We start from the raw sequence: 20979 nt of genomic DNA on the forward strand, positions 1-20979 counted from the left end.
GACTCCTGGTATGTTTTGTGAAGCTGCACTTAAGGGCCAACACCTCCCTGCCGTTCACCCTGAGGCAACTCCCGGCGCGCTCCCCGCAGCGCCGGCTGCCGTCACTCTCAGCACCGGATCCTTTTGAAAAAGAAGTCAGCAACGTCAGGCCAGAACGGCCTCGCCGATTGGTGAGTCTGTCAGGCAGTGAAGACGGGAGTTGGTGATTGGAGGAGGCGTCCGGTTGTCAGTCGGTGTCTCGGAGGCTCTGTCAGCTTCCTCGGTCTCCCATTGTCTGAGGCCGCATCGCGAGCCCAAACCGTTTAAATATAAAAATTAACGGCTCGCTTGCCTTCAGATTTTTAACGCTGCGTTTTTTAAACGTTTTTCACGATGCTTCTCCATTTTATTCTGAAGAGGCGGTAGCGGCAGAGTGATTTCAATACGGGTATTTTGTTTACGTATTTGTGGATCTCGGCCTCGGCTGGAAGTCGACGACGACCCAGAGGAAAAATAAAGCGGAGCTGCTTTCTCTCCGTCTCCTCGACCGCGCCACCACTGCTCAAGAGTGCCGATCCAGCCCCTGGGGGGCAGGGGCGGGTGGTGTAAAGCAGCAGGGGCTCGCCGAAGAGGAGAGCCGGCGCAAGCAAGCAAACGGGAGGCCGTTCCGGTGCAGGAGGAGCCGCCATCCTGCTCCTCACGGTTTATAAATACTCGCCTTTCAGTCGGAGCTTCAGGGATCTGTGGAGAGCGAGTGGATAGGGCGGAATCCATGTGACGGCCAGAGATCGAAGCAGCCGATTGTTTGGAGGAGCCGGTAGCCCCCGGAGAGCGAGATTATTCAAATCCCATTTAAAGCACAACTGCCAGACACCGAGTCAGAGCCAGCAGCCCGCCGAGGGGACCGGAACCTTCGCAAAGATGTCCAAGGGAGACGGAGAGTCTGGAGGTTTGACCTGGGTGGTAAGTGTCCGATGGGAGAAAAAGCATGTAACGGGGTGGGGGTCGTGAGAAGGAACTGATGTGTGTGTCAGAAACCGGCCTGGCGATCTCCCCACCCTCAAGATCCATCACTGCCAAAGCTCAGGCTGCACTTCAGGCCGGCCAGAGCTCTCTGTAACATCTGGGATGGATGAAGGCAGGCGCCGATTCCAAGCCCTATGTCAGTTTAACAACCCAGTTGTTGTTTTCTTTATTTAACATTTTAAAAAAATCATAAATGGGTAAAGTTTCTACGCAGAGTTCGTGATTTTAATGTGTCTCAAGTATCTTTTATCATTTTGAGGTCCACGTTGTCTCCATCCTTGTCCCATCCCTGGTCGCAGTTGAGTTTTTGCACAAGTGGAGGAAACTGATTTCCTTCATGTTAATGAGAGCTTTCAAGAAGTGGCTGAGTAAAGCTCAAGCTGCTTTGATGGTTCAAGATTTGATTTTTTATTTATTTACCTTTAGAAAATGTAATTAATGTTAACTTTTGTTTTGGAAATGTTTAAAGTTGTGCTCTTTTCTGATACATTATTTTCTTTAGGTCAGTTCTCTCTACATTCTTATTTAGGCAATGTACATCTTGAATTGTGCTGTATATGAGATACAGTGTTCCTACTTTCTCCACAACTCTTTGGATTTCTCAATTTTTGGTTGGTTACTTCACTTTAATGATCGTGGATGATCATGCTTTTAATTTTCATATACTCAATTGATGAAACAGTAGTGATAGCTAACCTTTATTTGGTAATAGAATTAGAAATATTTCTTATTCAGCAGAAGAGTAGCTATTGAACCAACGATTGCAAGTCTATGGATAAGAGATAATATGTTGTTACCATTGGAAGTGTTGTAAACTGTAATGAGGATTGTGTTAAACTTCAGAAAGACATAAGCTGGTAGAATGGGTGGGCAACTGGCAGATGAAATTTAATGCAGAGCAATGCGAAGTGATTCATTTTGGTAGGATGAATGGGGAGAAGCAGTATAAGCTAAAGGATATGCATCTAAAGGGAGCGCAGGAGCAGAGAGACCTGAGGATATATGTACACAAATTATTGACGATGGCAGAGCAGGTTGAGAGGATGATTTATTAAACATATGGGATTCCTGGCTTTATAAATTGGGGCATAGAGCACAAAAGTAAGGAAGTTATGCAAATATTCGTAAAATACTGGTTCTGCCTCAACTGGAGTATTGCATCCAGTTCTAGGCACTTCACATTAGGAAGGATGTGAAGCCATGAGAGAGGGTGCAGAAAGATTCACAAGAATGGTTCCAGGGATGAGGGACATCAGTTACTTGGTAGATTGGAGAAGCTGTGGCTGTTCTCCTTGGAGAGGAGAAGGTTGAGAAGAAATTTGATAGTGGTGTTTAAAATCATAAGGGGGCAGAGTAGATAGGGAGAAACTGTTCCCGTTGTTGGAAGGATCAAGAACCAGAGGACACCAATTTAAGGTGATTGGCAAAAGAAGTAATAGCAGCATGAGGAAAAGCTTGTCTTACACAGTGAGTGGTTAAGATCTGGAATGCAATGTCTGAGAGTGTGGTGGAGGGAGATTCAATTGTGACTTTCAAAGGAGAATTGAATCATTATCTGAAGAGAGAAAATTTTCAGGGCTATGAGGAAAAGGCAAGGGGAGTGGCACTAGGTGAGTTGCTAAGGCAGAGAGCCAGCACAAACACACTGAGGTGAATGATGTCCTTCTCTGCTGTAACCATCCTGGTTATCAGGTTTTAGACAATCCTGAATGCTTAGTTAATTTCAGTTGCATGTTGCCACCCATGAAGGTGCAACTAGTAACAAATCTGACTTAAGTAAGATATAGGGCAAGAAAAAGAGAGAAATCTTGTATTATGGAACCACTTCAAGTAGAAACGGCACTAATGGGCAAATGCCTTTGACAGAATGAACTTCTGTACTTTTTATGTTTCAGTTTTGTGCACCTGCATTGCTTAAAAGTTCTGAATGCTGACTTTCATTTTTGACTATTTATAGGTACAGTAAAATATAGTAGTTTATGGTACTGCCTTAGCTACTGGCTCAGATTTCAACATAGCAAGTGCAAAACTGAATTGAATAAATCTGGTCATTTGAACAAAATTGATCATGAAACTGCTAAAGTGTTTCCAACTGGTTCACTAATGTCTTCAGGGAATTTACTTCACCTATTCAGTTAGGTCTACATGTGACTAGTCCATAGTATGTTAAAAGCAAAAAACTGCGGATGCTGGAAATCCAAAACAAAAATAAAAATAAAAATACCTGGAAAAACTCAGCAGGTCTGACAGCATCTGTGGAAAGGAACACAGTTAACATTTCGAGTCCGTATGACTCTCGTGTTTGACTTAATGTCATCTGAAATGACAGGACATCCAGTTTAGAAACTGCTGATGGACCTTTGTTTAGAAGAATGGAAAATAAATGTGCTCTTGCACTGTTGTTCATATTCCATAAACAAAATAATTCTGGACTACGGATCTTTCCTGTTGGTTGTATAGGTTGACAGTGTGAAAAGCGAGTTTTTACCTGTTTCTGTAAAAAATAAATTCTATCTCTGGAGGAAAAGGTAATAAGTTTCCCCTTGAAGTAGTTCTGTCCTACAATGTTTATATTATGTATTGCTGCCGAAGTGAGTGCTGCTGTTCACAGCAATTCAAAGGTATCAATTGGGTGCAGATCAATCAAACTCCAGGCTGTTGAAGGAGGCAAGGGAAGAGATATCAGGGGTTCTGGCAGAATTTTCAAATTCTTTCTGGCCACAGGTGAGGTGCCAGAGGAGTGGAGAACTGCTAATGTTGACCCATTATTAAAAAAGGTGGGGAGGGATAGGCCAAGAAATTACAGGCCAGTCAGTCTACCCTTGGTGGTAGGGAAGTTACTAGAAAGAATTCTGAAGGACAGAATATATCTGCACTTGGCGAGACATGGATTAATTAGGGATAGTCGGCATTGATTTGTTAAAGGAAGGTCGTGTTTGACAAATTTGATCGAATTTATTGAGGAGGTAACCAGGATTATTGATGAGGGTAATGCATTTGATGTGGTCTACATGGACTTTAGCAAGGCTTTTGATAAGGCCCCTCATGGCAGACTGGTCAAGAAAATAAGAGCCCATGGGATCGAAGGCAAAGTGGCACGTTGGATCCAAAATTGGCTGAGAGGCAGAAAGCAGAAGGAGATAGTAGAGGGATGTTTCTGCGACTGGAAGTTTGTTTACAGTGGGGTTCCACAGGGCTCAGTGCTGGGGCCCTTGCTGTTTGTGGTGTACGTAAATGATTTGGGCTTAAATGTAGGGGGTTTGGTCAAGAAGTTCGCGGATGACACGAAAATTGGTAGGGTGGTAAATAGTGAGGGGGATGGCTGTAAACTACAGAAGGATAACAATGGATTGGTCAGGTGGGCAGAGCAGTGGCAAATGGAATTGAACCCAGAAAAGTGTGAGGTAATGCACTTGAGGAGGGCTAACAAGGCAAGGGATTACATTATGAATGGTAGCACCCTAGAAAGTACTGAGGATCAAGGGGGTCCTTGGTATGCATATCCTCAAATCCCTGAAGGTAGCAGGGCAGGTAGGTAAGGTGGTTAAGAAGGCATCTGGGATACTTGCCTTTATTAGCCGAGACATAGAATACAAGAGCAGGGAGATTATGCTGGAACTGTATAAAATGCTGGTTAGGCCGCAACTGTATTATGTGCAGTTCTGATTACCACATTATCAGAAGGATGTGGTGCAGGGGATATTTACCAGGTTGCTGACTGGGCTGGAGGGTCTGAGCTATGAGGAAAGATTGGATAGGTTTGGACTGTTTTCCTTGGAGCAGCAAAGGTTGAGAGGGGACCTGGTAGAGCTGTATAAGATTATGAGGGGCATAGATAGGTTGGATAGGAAGGCACTTTTGTCCATTAGTAGAGGGGTCAATAACCACGGGGCCTAGATTTAAGGTAAGAGGCAGATGGCTAAGAGGGGAAATCTTTTCACCTAGAGGGTAGTGCGCTGCCTGAAAGGGTGGTTGAGTCAGAAACTCTCGTAACATTTAAGAAGTATTTAGATATTCACTTGTGTTGCCATTGTCCAGGGCCATTGGCCAAGTGCTGGAAAGTGGGATTATTGTGGTCAGATATTTGTGGACCGACGTGGACACGATGGGCCAAATGACCTCCTTCTGTGCTGTAAACATCTATGAATCTATGATTCAATTGATGGAGGTACATGTTCATCAAGTAAGGAAACCTAATGGAACAGTTGAGGAAAATTGTACACATTTAATGATAGCTCTCTACAGTTTCTGAATCTCTGGCATTTAATTCATTCAGTAATTGCTTTCATGGTTTAAAATATATATTATATTTGGTGTTAAATTAACTGTACAAAAATTAGTTACAGCCGAGATAAAATCCCAACCAGTGTAACACTTGAAGGCCAATCTCCAGACCACTGTAATATGCTGTGCGATTCCCCACATGGTGAGTTTCTAGTTAAACAGTTGGCAAGTGGATGGAAGGCAGTTCCATAGGAAGAGAAAGATAAAACTGCGAGTATTTCATTTGTTTTGTGGTAGTTGGGATAGCCCTGCCTCTTAATTGCATTCTCATGTTATGTTCCAGAAAGCCTGGTGGTCAAGCATAGAACTGGGGCCAACCTTTACACACTTTCATTGGCTTATGTTTGCTATGAGCTATGCATTATAAATATGCATTAACCCAACCATTTCAGGGTGTTTCTATTTATAGAAGCACAAATGAATCCTGGCCTGCCACCTGCAGACAATTAATATACAATTAACAGATTCTCCACTCTCTAAATAAAAATTAGAGTTCATTTGTACAATCAAAAATTCACAACAAATTAACTCAAATACCTACTTATTCTGTACAAGGTATTACTTTGCAAGATGTCCCTCTTCTTAGGAACTCTTAACAATTTCTCCATATGTGCATTTCTTTCTGTAAAAGAGTGTTGACAGTTGATAACTTGCATCCACCCATTTGGTATTCCTTTTTCTCCAACATTTGTTTCAAGCCAGCAAGGTCAATCCGTAACCTTTTCTCACTTACATCTGATGTAGTGTGTACGTTATTCCACAATGAACAATTACATTTAAAACATATATCTTCAGGATGCCCATTTTACAAAGTCTCACTGAAAATATTTGATGAAATAGAATCCTATATCTGCTGCCTCCATTAGAACCCATTGTTTCAGCAGTCAGAGTGCCTTTAACAACCCTAGTTTTTACTTTTTAGCTCCCCAAACTATAGGACAACATTTCCCGTTTAACCTATCAGGAATATTATGAAATCAGCTGTACTAGAATACTCATCAGGAAGATTAGCATTGAAACATCGCTAAAAATGACTAGATTCACATTCCTTGGCTTACCTGAGGATGGGAACATAAGCATGCATTTCTCTGGATTTAATTTTTTAATCGTTTATTTGTCCTTAAAATATTATATATTTTATGGTATTTTATTGTAGTACGGAACTCCAATACATTAAAATGAGCATCTGGTCTAGTCTGTGTGCATAACTAGTTCAGCTGACCAATCAAGCTTCTCAGTTGCTCTGTCTCTAGATATATGTGATGATCTAGTACGATTAACTGGGATGGGAGTAACACTCTCTCTAAATAGGATTGATTTTAAGTTATCCTAGACCTACTTTGCTTAATACCTAAACCAATACATTTAAAAGCCCCACAAGTCTGACTGCCAATTTTAAATTCTAACCAAATCACATTCTGCAGTTCCGTCCCTTAAATAATTTAACTTGCATCATGAAGATGCCTGAAAGTTTTCCTTTATGATGTCAATAAGGTATTTGAAGATATGCTTTTGGTTCAACACACCTATTTTCAGCAAAACAGACCTCAAGGAAAAATACCATACTCTGGAAGGATCATTTAAACCATTGACACATTTGTTTAGCTTCCATAGTTTTCCTTCTGGATCTGTTGCCTCTTTGGTTAGTTTCAGAACAATCTCTCTATGAAAAGTATCACTCTACAGAGATGCGGCTTTTATGTTGATTGACTGCACTCCCATGAATATGTGGCCAAAACAGTGGAAAAAGGTTTTTAAGATTACTTTTCCAGCTGTGGGAGAATTTGCTGTAACACAAAAACCCTTAGCAACTATCCTCGCTTTAACCTTAAGTTCAACCTGCAAGATCTTTTTCAGTACAAACCCATCCATGTGACAAGACTGGTTGCCCCTTATCTGATGCCTCGGAATAAACTCCAAACTCTCTACAACTATTTAACTCCCTTTGTTTTGCCTGTCATTGGTTTATCCTCAAGTTTATTGACAACTACCAAAACTTTTTCATGATCATGAAGATGTCTGCTTCTGGTTCATTTCCAAGGCTGTTTTGTGACCTTTATTTCATTATCATAGCTATCCAAGCCACGGCCTCTACTTGCACTTGTACGACTGTCAGGACTCTACTGTGAGATCTCCCTCTTGCACTATCGCAGGCATCTTTGGTATGGATTGTTTTCTGCTGCAAGAGTCATTTCTTATTCTCCATACTTTCACTCCATTCTTGGCCATCATCTTGAACATTCAATCAATATTTAAACCTACCAGTAGCTTTTCCTGCACATCCCACAGTTGTCACATCCCTCCATTGCCAGAACTCTCTGGAATATATGTCACCTGAGTGCCCACTATGGGCACTTGGCCTTTGGATGTCATACTCCTGTCATGTGTTTCAATATCACACACATTGTTACAACCCAGCCCTTGTTCTATTGCATTCTGCTCTTTAGGACTCTCATCACAAAATACAACCATTTGAGGCAAGCCCATCTTCCTGTGTGCAAAGCATTCAAATGTGCAGAAGAAAATTGAAATATAAAATGGTACAAGAGGACTATTGCACAGAATTGAAAACAATTTGAGATTTCACCCAGAGACTAATTGATGGGGACTATATCCACCAACCATCTGGAGTGAATTTTTTGCAGGAACCTTCCATTTCAGGATGGTTGTCAATTTGCAGTCTGGTTGTTCAGCTAAAGTTGCATGCAACATGATCACCGTATGAATCCTTTCACAAAGTCCATTGCTGAAAGGATTTCCACCTGTGGTATTCATGACCATGATGTTCATATTTTCATACCGTTGCTGGTGTCCCAATTTCAGTCCCTATCCATGCCTCAAGATTTTTGTCTATAATAACCCTTTTTGATTGTTCTATAATGATGTACAATAAGGCTAAATCTGGTCACCTGTTCTATAAAATATAGGATGAAAATATTTCTGTCTTTGTCCCATACTTTTAGACCTATGACAACTACCTTGATAATGCCCCTTTTTTTTAAATGCTTTCAAGGGATGTGGGTGTCACTGGTCAGGCCAGCATTTAATAACCTAATTCAAAGGGCATTTAAGAGTCAACCACATTGCTGTGGGACTGGAGTCACATGTAGGCCAGACCAGATAAGGACAGCAGATTTCTTTTCCTAAAGGACATTAGTGAACCAGATGGGTTTTTAACAATAGTTGACAATGGTCATCATTAAACTTTTGATTCCAGATTTTTTATTGAATTCAAATTCAACTATCTGCCATGACGGGATTCAAACCCAGGTTCCCAGAGGGTTACCCTGGGTCTCTGGATTATTAATCCAGCAACAATACCACTATGCCATCGCCTCTCCTATGCCAATGGAAGGCTTACAATAGGATGTGGTGGCATCCGCTGATACTTTAGAGATTTCATCCTTCTCACTAATCTCTTCTTTTAGCCTTGTATACTCTCCATCAATAGCAGGATTTTTAACCTGTCACAGGTAGGGTGAGCAAATTGTCTGTAATTTTAAGACAATTTGCATTTTTTCTGTCATTCTTATCACCTGATGCCATTAACAGTCTGATGAGAAACATCATATTTTGTTTTGGGGATACAATAATGTTCTAACTTGGTAAACTGTGGATCAACAGAATTTCCAAAAATAATTGCCATAGCATGCTCCATATCAAGTTTCATTTGTGCCTTTTTTTTAAAGACTCAACAACGTAGGTACTTCATTAGAGGTACCTCATTAGCGACTATATCATTACTTGTAAAATGGCTTACTCTAGCTACTTTACATGAAATTACAACTCTCCCCTGAGTAATCTCAAGTTGTCATTGCCATTCCTAAAGGGAGTAGAACTTTTGTAATTCTTAACCTTGTGTCGATCCTCACTCAGTGAATCAAGAAAGTCTGTTGATCCACAGTTTGCCAAGTTAGAACATTATTGTATCCCCAAAACAAAATATGATGTTTCTCATCAGACTGTTAATGGCATCAAGTGATAAGAATGACAGAAAAAATGCAAATTGTCTTAAAGTTACAGACAATTTGCTCACCCTACTTGTGAAAGGTTAAAAATCCTGCTATTGATGGAGAGTATACAAGGCTAATAGGAGAGATTAGTGAGAAGGATGAAATCTCTATGGAGCATCAGAGGATGCTGCCACATCCCATTGTAAGCCTTCCATTGGCACAGGGGAGGCGACAGGGCAGTGGTATTGTCGCTGCACTAGTAATCCAGAGACCCAGGGTAATCCTGTCCCACATATAATTGAAATGCAAGCATTATCTAGTACTGTACAGTTAGAGTCCACGACTAACAAGTTCATCACAGGACTAAAACTCCTCATAACCATTATAACATGTTGTATTCATTATCTTCAGCTTCAGAATTTGCCTTGTCTTGTGTAATTTTGAGGATCCTGCCTCTTTGCTTTGGGCGGTTCACCGCTTAATACTTTGAGTCACACCTAAAGCACCTATTGGCTGTTCCTTGGGCATTCCTGGGATTCATTTGCCTGTTGTTGTTCCAATTTTGTCTTCTGCTGTAATAGCCAGATCTTTTAAACACACTTTCATTCTCATTCTTTCTGTCTTTAATCCTTCTGATGTATCCAGTATCTGGATTATTCCAAAATCTGGCTATCATTGAGCCTTTAATTCTTCTTGTTACTGTGGAATGTCTCATTTGACCCATGAAGGTTGAGGGAAATAACAGTCTCCCCAAGTATCTTTTTAAGATAACAGACATCTTCTCTGGGAAGTCAAACATGAGTTAGAACCACGAGCCTATCCATATCACACACTTTAGCTCAAACCAGTAATTCCAAATTGAATTTTATCAACTTTTTATGCAATCTATTAAAGTCTTTGGTGAATGTTTTCTGAAATCAACCAAATTCTGTCTGCCTCTGGCATTTAACATATCATTTTGCTTGTAGATTTCAACCAGAAACTCTAACAGAAAGTTCAAACCTCATCGCTACCCAATTGATGGGCATCTTTCTTACAAAATACTTTACTTATGATCCTCTTGTAGGATGCGCCGGTGCCTGATCTTGTTTTTTTTAGTAGGTTTGTAACCTTTGTCCACACGTCTACTTCATTCTTCCACCGGTAACATGGTCACACTGAGAATGTTGGAGGATAATCATATCCTGACAATTTACACTTGATTTCTGCCATTTTCCACAATGGCCAATTGGATTTTAGTTCTATGTCTGAAAATATTTTTTTCTTAATTTTCAACCTTCACCTTTAGGTGACCATTCCCTCCTACCATGTTATATTCCAAAAAGCCTGGTGGGGAATGATAGAAATAGGAACAATGTTTCCACACTTTCATAGCAATTTATATACAGAGATACATATTACAGACATACACACCCTAAGCCAACCACCAAGTTTTAAGTCTGTTTCTATGTAACTCTTTCGAGTACAAACACAGCAGCACAAGTGAATCCCCTGTTGATGGCCACCACCTGCATGCAATTATGTACACTTAACATCCCATGCCACCTTTTTGCAAGTGAGCAAGAAAAAAGGAAGCAATATTACTGCATTCCAGCCTCATTCCACAGCAGAGTTGGTATGCTTGAGGCCCAAAAGCATATATTGTAGGACGAATACTAAGCCATTGGGAGGGGGGAACAGGAAGGAGCCCTGGTCTGAAACACAGATATTGAAATATTCCAAACAGGGCTCTTTTATAATTACCTTATCCCTGGCTATTTGTCAAAAAATAACTGATTATTGTAACTTTTGATCAATGTTGAAGCTTGATTTCAGTGGAAAAGCAGGGAGGATTTTGGAAGCAGAAACTATCCCAAGATTCATTGAAGATGCTGTCGTGATCAGGAAGGCACCCGCCTTGACATGTTCTTTTCAGTTTTGTTTTAAATCCTCATCATTTTTTCATATTGCAATAGGCTTGATTACATATATTCATTACAAAATTATTAATTCAGAATATGATCAAAAAATTACATGAGAAATGACATGAGCCTGGAAAAAGCTTTAATCCAATTTTTTTGTTGCACATTTCTTCACCACTCCCCCAATAAGTGAGCTTAAGGATGGTGTATTCAGACATTTGTGCCTCAGTTTCTTGCTCATCTTTGTTGTTGAGTGGGGAAAGGCAGAACTTAAACTTTTCATTTTGCACTGATGAGCTGTATAATGATGGAATGTGGAGGATTTTCTACTATATTCACTTAATTGCACAGTATGCTTCCTGAGCATTTCTTAAAATGGAAGGAAAATCGAGGGGAGTTTTCTCCTGTTTGAAATACTTTCTCTTCATGTTCAAGATACTCAGTTGACATCTATTAAAAGAAAATTTAAGTCATTTAAGAAAAGGTCTTCACCCCCAACAAAGACTCCACTGTTTCCCTATGTCCAGAAGCCCAGAGGTGCTCCATTAATTGCAACTGGGGGTTAGGACCAACCATAGGAGCAGTCTGGTGCTGCTTGGCCTTACTAAAACAAGCCAGCGCAGAGTATTTTGAAGACTTGGTAGAAAACTTGGCAATAGATATTGCCATCGATGTTTCAAATAATATTCAGGTCTGGCAAATTTCTGAATAGCTAATTTCTGATATGGCTAAATATGAAACAAACATAATTTTGTCATTTGAATGTGGCAACAACCCTGTACAAGCAATGTTCTTATCTTATAAATGGCTTCGCCTGCTTACTGAATTCTTTCACGGGTTTTGTAATCTGGAATTGTGTGGAGTTGATACATACCATGACCACATCTACATCACCACCTCCCTTGACCCCACTGCTGTCTCTACATTGGAGGTTTGCCCAACATCCAATTCTGAATGAGCAAACGTTTCCTCCAACTAAATACTGGGAAGGCAGAACCCATTGTCTGGTCCTCAGCACAAATTCTGCTCCATAGCCACTGACTCCACCCACTCCCTGGCAACTGTCTGACGCTGAACCAGACTGTTCGCTACCTTGAAGCGATATTTGTCCCTACAATGAGCTTCAAATCACATCTCCACATTGTCACTACGACCATCTATTTTACATCCCTAACGTTGCCCAACTCTCCCTGCCTCAGCTCCTCCACTGCTGAAACTCTCATGTCTTTGTTACCTCTTGACTATTCAAGAGCACTTCTGGCATTTAACAGATCACCTATTTTCTTCCCTCAGTAAGGTTGAGGTTACCCAAAATTCTGTAGTCCATGTTCTAACTCACATCAAGTACTGTTCACTTATGCTCACTTATCTACATTGTTTAACTGGGAGCTAATGCCTCTGTTATAAAAATCATCACCCTTGTTTTCAAATTCCTTCTTCGCCTCACCCTTCCCTATCTCTAATCTTCTTCAGCTCCACAGCCCTCTGAACTATCTGCATTCCTCTAACTCTGGCCGTATAAGCATCCCCACTTAATTACTCCACCATTGGAGATGGGGCCTTCAGTTGCTTGAGCCCTGAGCTCTGGAATTCCCTTCTTAAAATTCTACCTCTTTTTTCTCCTTTTATGATGCTCTCTAAAGCTCATCTCTCTGACCAAATTTTTGGTCATCTAATATCTTGTTATTTTATTTTATGCTGCAAAGTGACTTGGGATATCTTACTGCATTAAAAATACTATAAAAATACAAGTTGTTGTCATTGAGATTTGAACTAAATCGGTTATTTGCTGAATGGGGTTGCTGGAGAATGGATTGGATACTAGTTATTCCAGTATAACTTCTTCTATTCTTGGCTGGGTTGTCGACCACTGAAATTGTTTTAGAATTATGTGGCATCATTTTATTAAAATATTTAAAATAATGCAAAAGTAAAAGAACATGTTCTGCTTCTAGCCCAAAGTATCCTTTTTTAAACCCCCTTCCAGTTTGAGAGCTATTCCATATGGGATATTGAAATTTAAATTATGGTTCTATAGTCATAAATCCAAGAGGTTATTTTTATGCAGTAAATGATTATTAGTTTTTCCCCTAGATTTTATTTTTACAAAGCATTCTTGTTTTTCTTCATTGTTCAGGGTTTCATAGAAAATCTGTGGCACAGAAAGAGGCTATTTGGCCCATTGTGTCTGTGTCAGCCACAGCAGAACTATCTAACTCTTGGTTTGTAGCCCTATAGCTTAAGTGCTTCAAGTGCATTTGCGAGATTCTGCCATTGAGTTCTAGACCCTCAGCACCCACTGGATGAAAAATTTCTCAATTACCCTCTATTCTTCTGCCAACTACTTTAAATCTAGGGCCAAGATAAAAGCAAAATACTGTGGATGTTGGAAACCTGAAATAAAAACACTAAATGCTGGAAAAACTCAGCATGTGTGGGAGAGAAACAGAGTTAACGTTTCAAGTCCATATGATTTCTTCGGTGGACTTTCTTTTTTATTTAAAATCTAGGGCTCTTGGTTATTGAAATAAAAACAGAAAATGCTGGAAAAACCCAGCAGGTCTGGCAGCATCTGTGGAAAGAGAAACAGGGTTAACGTTTAGAGTCTGTATGACTCTTCTTCAGCTAAAGAGAAGTAGAAATGTGATAGAATTTATACTGATTAAGGAGGGTAGAGTAGGTGAAGCTCGATAGAAAGCCAGCGATAGGTGGAGGCTAAGCAGAGATTGACAAAGATGTCATGGACACAAGACAAAGGCAGTGTTAATGGTAGTGGTAAGGTCTAAAGGAGGTGCTGATAGTGGCCTAAAGGTAAGAAAGCAGAATGTGAATAGCAGAACAAGGGTCACCACTGTGTGAAAGAACAACATGGAAAAAGTAATGGATGGCCCTTTAGGTGATGGGGAGGGGGCAGTGGGTGGGGAAAAAGGGATAAAAAAAGGGGGTAAAACAATGAATAAATGAAAAGTAAAAATAAGTAAATAAAAAAATTAAAATACATTTTAAAAGGGGGTGAAGATAGAAAGAGTGGTCTGAAGTTGTTGAACTAAATGTTAAGTCCAGAATGTTCTAAAGTGCCTAATCAGAAGATGAGGTGTTCCTCCAGTTTGGGTTGGGCTTCACTGGAACATTACAGCAGGCCTAGGACAGAGGGCATGAGAGCAGGATGGTGTTGAAATGGCAAACAGCAGGAAGGTCTGGACCATGCTTGCAGACAGACCAAAGGTGTTCTGCAAAGTGGTCACCCAGTCTGTGTTTGGTCTCCCCATGTAGAAGATACCACATTGGGAGCAGCGAATGCAGTACAGCAAATTGAAGGAAGTGCAAGTGAAGCACTGATTCACCTGAAAGGAGTGTTTGGGCCCTTGGACAGTGAAGCATGAGGAGATAAAGAGGCAGGTTTTGCACCTTCTACAATTGCATGGGAAGGTGCCATGGGAAGGGGTTGAGGTGATGGGGTTGATGGAGGAGTGGACGAGGGTGATCTGGAGAGAAAAGTCCCTATGGAATGCTGACAGGAGGGTGGTTTCAGGTGAAGCAGCACTTCACTTGCACCTCCTTCAATTTGGTATACTACTATTGTTCCTCCCAATGCGGTCTGCTCTACATTGGGGAGACCTAACACAGACTGTGTGACCACTTTACAGAACACCTTCAGTCTGTCCACAAGCATGACCCAGATCTTCCTGTTGCTTGCCATTTCAACACACCATCCTGCTCTCATGCCCACATGTCCATCCTTGGCCTGCTGCAATGTTCCAGTGAAGCCCAACACAAACTGGAGGGTCAGTGCCTCATCTTCCGATTAGGCACTTCACAGCCTTCCAGACTTAACATTGTCTGAAGTTGCTGAACTCAATGAACTCTCTCCTTTATCTTCACCCCTTTTTAAAAATTTATTTTTATTTACTTTGTTTTATCCCCCTTTTTTAACCCCTTCTATCCTTCCAGACCCCCTTCTTCACTATCCCTGGGTGACTGCAATGTGGTATATCCAGTCAAATAAAAGTTGGTCTGGGAGTTCCTGTCATTGATTCTGGCCCTATGAAGCTTCAGCCACAACAACTAGAACCTTTTAACATAGTAAACAGTTCCAATGAACTTCGCAGGAGCATTATCAAACATTTGACATGAACTGCATAGGTACAGGGGTAGGCCATTCAGCTCTTCAAGCCTCTTCTATTCCATGTGATTGTGGCTGATCTGTGATGTAATTCCATTTACCTGCGTTTGTCCCATATCCTTTAATACCTTTGGTTAACAGAGATCTATCAGTCTTGAATGTAAAATTACTATTTTAGCTAGACCAATTGCTATTGTGGAAGAGAGCTCCAAATTGCTGATGCCCTTTGTGTGAAGAAGTGCTTCCTAAGTTCCCTCCTGAAAGGCTGGCCCTAATATTTAGACCATAATAAGCCCATAAGACATAGGAGCAGAAATTAGGCCAATCAGCCCATCGAGTCTGCTCCGCCATTCAATCATGGCTGATAAGTTTCTCAACCCTGTTCTCCCGCCTTCTCCCCGTAACCTTTGATCCCCTTACCAATCAAGAACCTATCTATCTAGGTCTTAAATACACTCAATGACCTGGCCTCCACAGCCTTCTGTGGCAATGAATTCCATAGATTCACCACTCTCTGGCTAAAGAAGTTTCTCCTCATCTCTATTCTAAAAGGTCTTCCCTTTACTCTGAGGCTGTGCCCTCGGGTCCTAGTCTCTCCTACTAATGGAAACATCTTCCCCACGAACACACTATCCAGGCCTTTCAGTATTCTGTAAGTTTCAATCAGATCCCCCCTCATCCTTCTAAACTCCATCGAGTATAGACCCAGAGTCCTCAAACGTTCCTCATATGTTAAGCCTTTCATTCCTGAGATCATTCTCGTGAACCTCCTCTGGACCCTCTCCAGGACCAGCACATCCTTCCTGAGATACGGGGCCCAAAATTACTCTCAATATTCTAAATGTGGTCTGACCAGAGCCTTATAAAGCCTCAGCAGCACATCCCTGCTTTTATATTCTAGTCCTCTCGAAATAAAAGCCAACATTGCATTTGCCTTCCTAACTACTGGCTCAACCTGCAAGTTAACCTTAAGAGAATCCTGGACTAGGACTCCCAAGTCCTTTTGCACTCCAGATTTCTGAATTCTCTCCCCATTTAGAAAATAGTCCATGCCTCTATATTTCCTACCAAAATGCATGACCTCACACTTCCTCATGTTGTTTTCCATCTGCCACTTCTTTGCCCATTCTCCTAACCTGTCCCAATCCTTCTGCAGCCTCCCCGCCTCCTCAATACCACCTGTTCCTCCACCTATATTTGTATCATCTGCAAACTTAGCCAGGATGCCCTCAGTTCCTTCATCTAGATCATTAATGTATAAAGTGAAAAGTTGTGGTCCCAACACTGACCCCTGTGGAACTCCACTAGTCACCGGCCACCATCCTGAGAAGGACCCCCTTATCCCCACTCTCTGCCTCCTGCCCGACAGCCAATCTTCTATCCATGCTAATACCTTGCCTCTAACGCCATGGGCTCTTATCTTACTGAGCAGCCTCCTGTGCGGCATCTTGTCAAAGGCCTTCTGGAAGTCCAAGTAGACAACATCCATTGGCTCTCCTTTGTCTAACCTACTTGTTACCTCCTCAAAGAATGCTAACAGATTTGTCGGGCATGACCTCCTTGATGAAACCATGCTGACTTTGCCCGATTTTACCATGTACTTCCAAGTATTCTGAAATCTCATCCTTAATAATGGACTCTAAAATCTTACCAACGACTGACGTGAGACTAATGGCCTGTAATTTCCTGTCTTTTGCCTCACTCCCTTCTTAAACAGGGGGGTTACATTAGCGATTTTCCAGTCCTCTGGGACCCTCCCTGACTCCAGTGATTCCTGAAAGATCACCACCAATGCCTCCACTATCTCTTCAGCTATCTCCTTCAGAACTCTGGGGTGTAATCCATCTAGTCCAGGTGATTTATCCACCTTCAGACCTTTCAGTTTTCCTAGCACCTTCTTGGTAATGGCCACCATATTTTAGACGAATGTCCTCGACTTCCCAATCAATGGAAATAATTTTTCTATCTTTTTAAAAATTCATTCATAGAACATGGGTATTGCTTGCAGTACGATCATTTATTACCCAAATGTAATTGCCCTTGAGAAGGTGATTCTGAGCCCCAATCTTAGATTGCTGCAGTTCACATGGAACAGCAAGGGAGAAAGTTCCAGGATTTTGACCCAGCGTCATTGTTCAAGTTGTGATGGTGTGTGACTTGGAGGAGAACTTACAGATACTGGTGTTGCCATGCATCTACTCCCTTGTCTTTTTAGGTAGTAAAGTTTGCAGGTTTGGGAAGTGCTGTTGAAGAAGCCTTCGCCACTTATTGCAGAACATCTTGCAGGTGGTTTATGCTGCAAAAACAGTATGCTGATGGTGGAGGAAATGAATGTATAAGATATTGGGTGGAGTGATCATCAAGTTTGTCCTTTGTCCTTGTGCCACACAAGATCTTATTACACAATATAATTAGGGTTCATGGGATTTGGGGGCAATATATTAACATGGATAAAGGATTGATTAAAAGACAGAAAACAGAATATGAATAAATGAGTAACTTTCAGGTCAGCAGGCTGTATCTAGCAGAGTACCACAAGGGGATCAGTGCTGGGGCCTTGACTATTTACCATCCAAATCAATGATTTAGATGAGGCGACTGAGTGTAATGTATCCACTATCTAAGCTGGTGGAAAAGTAAGCTGTGAGGAGGATATAAGGAAAGTGCTGAAGGAAATAGGCAGGTTGAGTGAGTTGGAAAGACTTTGGCAGATGGAATATAACATGGAGAATTGTGACACCATCCACCTTGGAAGGAAAAGTAGAAAAGCAGAATATTTTTAAATGCTGAGAGACTGAGAAATGTTGGTATTCAGAGAGTCATGCATTTTTTGTACGTGAATCACAGAAAGTTAACCTGTACAGCAAGCAATTTGGAAAGCAAATGGTATGTTAGCCTTTATTATAGAAGGATTAGAGTATCAGAGTGAAGAACTCTTAAAAAAAATTGTACAGGCATTGATAAGACCACATGAGGGCGGTGGGTGAATTCACCTTCAAATTCTCAAAAAGCTTGGGGAAAATTCAATCATGGAGGAGGCTAATGAGAGAAAAGTTGCTCCCTTCATATGTGGGAGTGACAGAATCTGTAAGGAGTTGCTTCTCCAATCAATGGCTGTTTCTCTCTTGCGCTCACTGCTGATAGGCTCAACTGCTAAACCCAGCAACAGTACGTCTGAGCAGTAGCAGCGTGGAGCGACTCTAGGGAGAGAGACAAACAGACAGACTTTGAGTGAATGTGAGAGATGGAGGGAGAGAGAGAGAGAGAGACAGACTCCTTGAGGGATGAGAGAGAGACAGACTTCAAGGGGATGAGAGAGAGAGACAAAGAGACAAAGTTTGAGAGGGCGCGAGAGATGGAGACAGACAGACAGACTCCGAGGGGTAGAGAGAGAGATGGACTTTGTGGGGACGTGAGAGAGAGAGACAGAGAGAGGTAGGTACACAGACTCCGAGAGGGGGTGAGAGAAAGAGAGTGACTCAAAGGAGGTCAGATGACACAGACAGCTGTGAAGTGGAATGAAAGAGGGAGACGCAGGTGGGAGTGGGGGGGTGTGTGTGTGCGCGCGAGAGGGGGTGACAGGGAGTGCAAGAGGGAGAGAGAGGGCGAGAGGGAGCCAGTCTGCGAGGAGGTGACACGGAGTGCGAGAGGGAGGGAGAGCCAGTCTTTGAGGGGGTGAGAGTGAGAGGGAAAGAGAGAGCCAGTCTGTGAGGGGGTGAGAGTGTGTGTGTGAGAGAAGGGGAGAGAGAGAGAGAGAGAGAACGAGGGATAGACTGCGAGCAGGAGTTGGGGGAGAGAGTCAGACTCTGATGGGGTGCGTGTGAGGTGAGGAGCGAGAGACCAATAGACAGACCCTGAGGTGATTCGAGACAAGTTGAGAATGAGGGGGGAGAGAGAGCCTCCGAGGGGCCGACAGAGAGAGACAGCCTGTGAGGGGAGAACAGACAGACAGAGAGAGAGCCTGCGAGGGGACGAGAGAGAGAGAGAGAGAGCCTGCGAGGGGACGAGAGAGAGAGAGAGAGAGCTTGCGAGGGGACGAGAGAGAGAGAGAGAGAGCCTGCGAGGGGACGAGAGAGAGAGAGAGAGAGAGCCTGCGAGGGGCCGAGAGAGAGAGAGAGAGCCTGCGAGGGGACGAGAGAGAGAGAGAGAGCCTGCGAGGGGACGAGAGAGAGAGAGAGAGCCTGCGAGGGGACGAGAGAGAGAGAGAGAGAGAGCCTGCGAGGGGACGAGAGAGAGAGAGAGAGAGCCTGCGAGGGGACGGGAGAGAGAGAGAGAGAGCCTGCGAGGGGACGGGAGAGAGAGAGAGAGAGCCTGCGAGGGGACGAGAGAGAGAGAGAGAGAGCCTGCGAGGGGACGAGAGAGAGAGAGAGCGAGCCTGCGAGGGGACGAGAGAGAGAGAGAGCGAGCCTGCGAGGGGACGAGAGAGAGAGAGAGCCTGCGAGGGGACGAGAGAGAGAGAGAGCCTGCGAGGGGACGAGAGAGAGAGAGAGCCTGCGAGGGGACGAGAGAGAGAGAGAGCCTGCGAGGGGACGAGAGAGAGAGAGAGCCTGCGAGGGGACGAGAGAGAGAGAGAGCCTGCGAGGGGACGAGAGAGAGAGAGAGCCTGCGAGGGGACGAGAGAGAGAGAGAGCCTGCGAGGGGACGAGAGAGAGAGAGAGCCTGCGAGGGGACGAGAGAGAGAGAGAGAGCCTGCGAGGGGACGAGAGAGAGAGAGAGCCTGCGAGGGGACGAGAGAGAGAGAGAGCCTGCGAGGGGACGAGAGAGAGAGAGAGCCTGCGAGGGGACGAGAGAGAGAGAGAGCCTGCGAGGGGACGAGAGAGAGAGAGAGCCTGCGAGGGGACGAGAGAGAGAGAGAGCCTGCGAGGGGACGAGAGAGAGAGAGAGCCTGCGAGGGGACGAGAGAGAGAGAGAGAGCCTGCGAGGGGACGAGAGAGAGAGAGAGCCTGCGAGGGGACGAGAGAGAGAGAGAGAGAGCCTGCGAGGGGACGAGAGAGAGAGAGAGAGCCTGCGAGGGGACGAGAGAGAGAGAGAGAGCCTGCGAGGGGACGAGAGAGAGAGAGAGAGCCTGCGAGGGGACGAGAGAGAGAGAGAGAGAGCCTGCGAGGGACGAGAGAGAGAGAGAGCCTGCGAGGGGACGAGAGAGGAGAGAGAGCCTGCGAGGGGACGAGAGAGAGAGAGAGCCTGCGAGGGGACGAGAGAGAGAGAGAGCCTGCGAGGGGACGAGAGAGAGAGAGAGCCTGCGAGGGGACGAGAGAGAGAGAGAGCCTGCGAGGGGACGAGAGAGAGAGAGAGCCTGCGAGGGGACGAGAGAGAGAGAGAGCCTGCGAGGGGACGAGAGAGAGAGAGAGCCTGCGAGGGGACGAGAGAGAGAGAGAGCCTGCGAGGGGACGAGAGAGAGAGAGAGCCTGCGAGGGGACGAGAGAGAGAGAGAGCCTGCGAGGGGACGAGAGAGAGAGAGAGCCTGCGAGGGGACGAGAGAGAGAGAGAGCCTGCGAGGGGACGAGAGAGAGAGAGAGCCTGCGAGGGGACGAGAGAGAGAGAGAGCCTGCGAGGGGACGAGAGAGAGAGAGAGCCTGCGAGGGGACGAGAGAGAGAGAGCCTGCGAGGGGACGAGAGAGAGAGAGAGAGAGCCTGCGAGGGGACGAGAGAGAGAGAGAGAGAGAGCCTGCGAGGGGACGAGAGAGAGAGAGAGAGAGAGCCTGCGAGGGGACGA

The 20979-nt window shown here is 43.7% G+C and overlaps 1 protein-coding gene across 1 annotated transcript in view; it reads left to right on the forward strand.

Moving 5' to 3' along the window:
* The first annotated feature begins 221 nt into the window (after positions 1 to 221).
* The window catches only part of LOC121276160 (DNA topoisomerase 2-beta-like), a 257905-nt gene continuing 237147 nt past the window's right edge, over positions 222 to 20979 (forward strand). Inside the window, exon 1 of the mRNA XM_041184227.1 lies at positions 222 to 942. Coding sequence (XP_041040161.1) covers positions 901 to 942 — 42 coding nt within the window. The 5' untranslated portion in view covers positions 222 to 900. The remainder of the gene's footprint in view (positions 943 to 20979) is intronic.

This window comes from Carcharodon carcharias, chromosome 3 (assembly GCF_017639515.1).
Source record: "Carcharodon carcharias isolate sCarCar2 chromosome 3, sCarCar2.pri, whole genome shotgun sequence".
In the NCBI taxonomy this organism is placed as follows: domain Eukaryota; kingdom Metazoa; phylum Chordata; class Chondrichthyes; order Lamniformes; family Lamnidae; genus Carcharodon; species Carcharodon carcharias.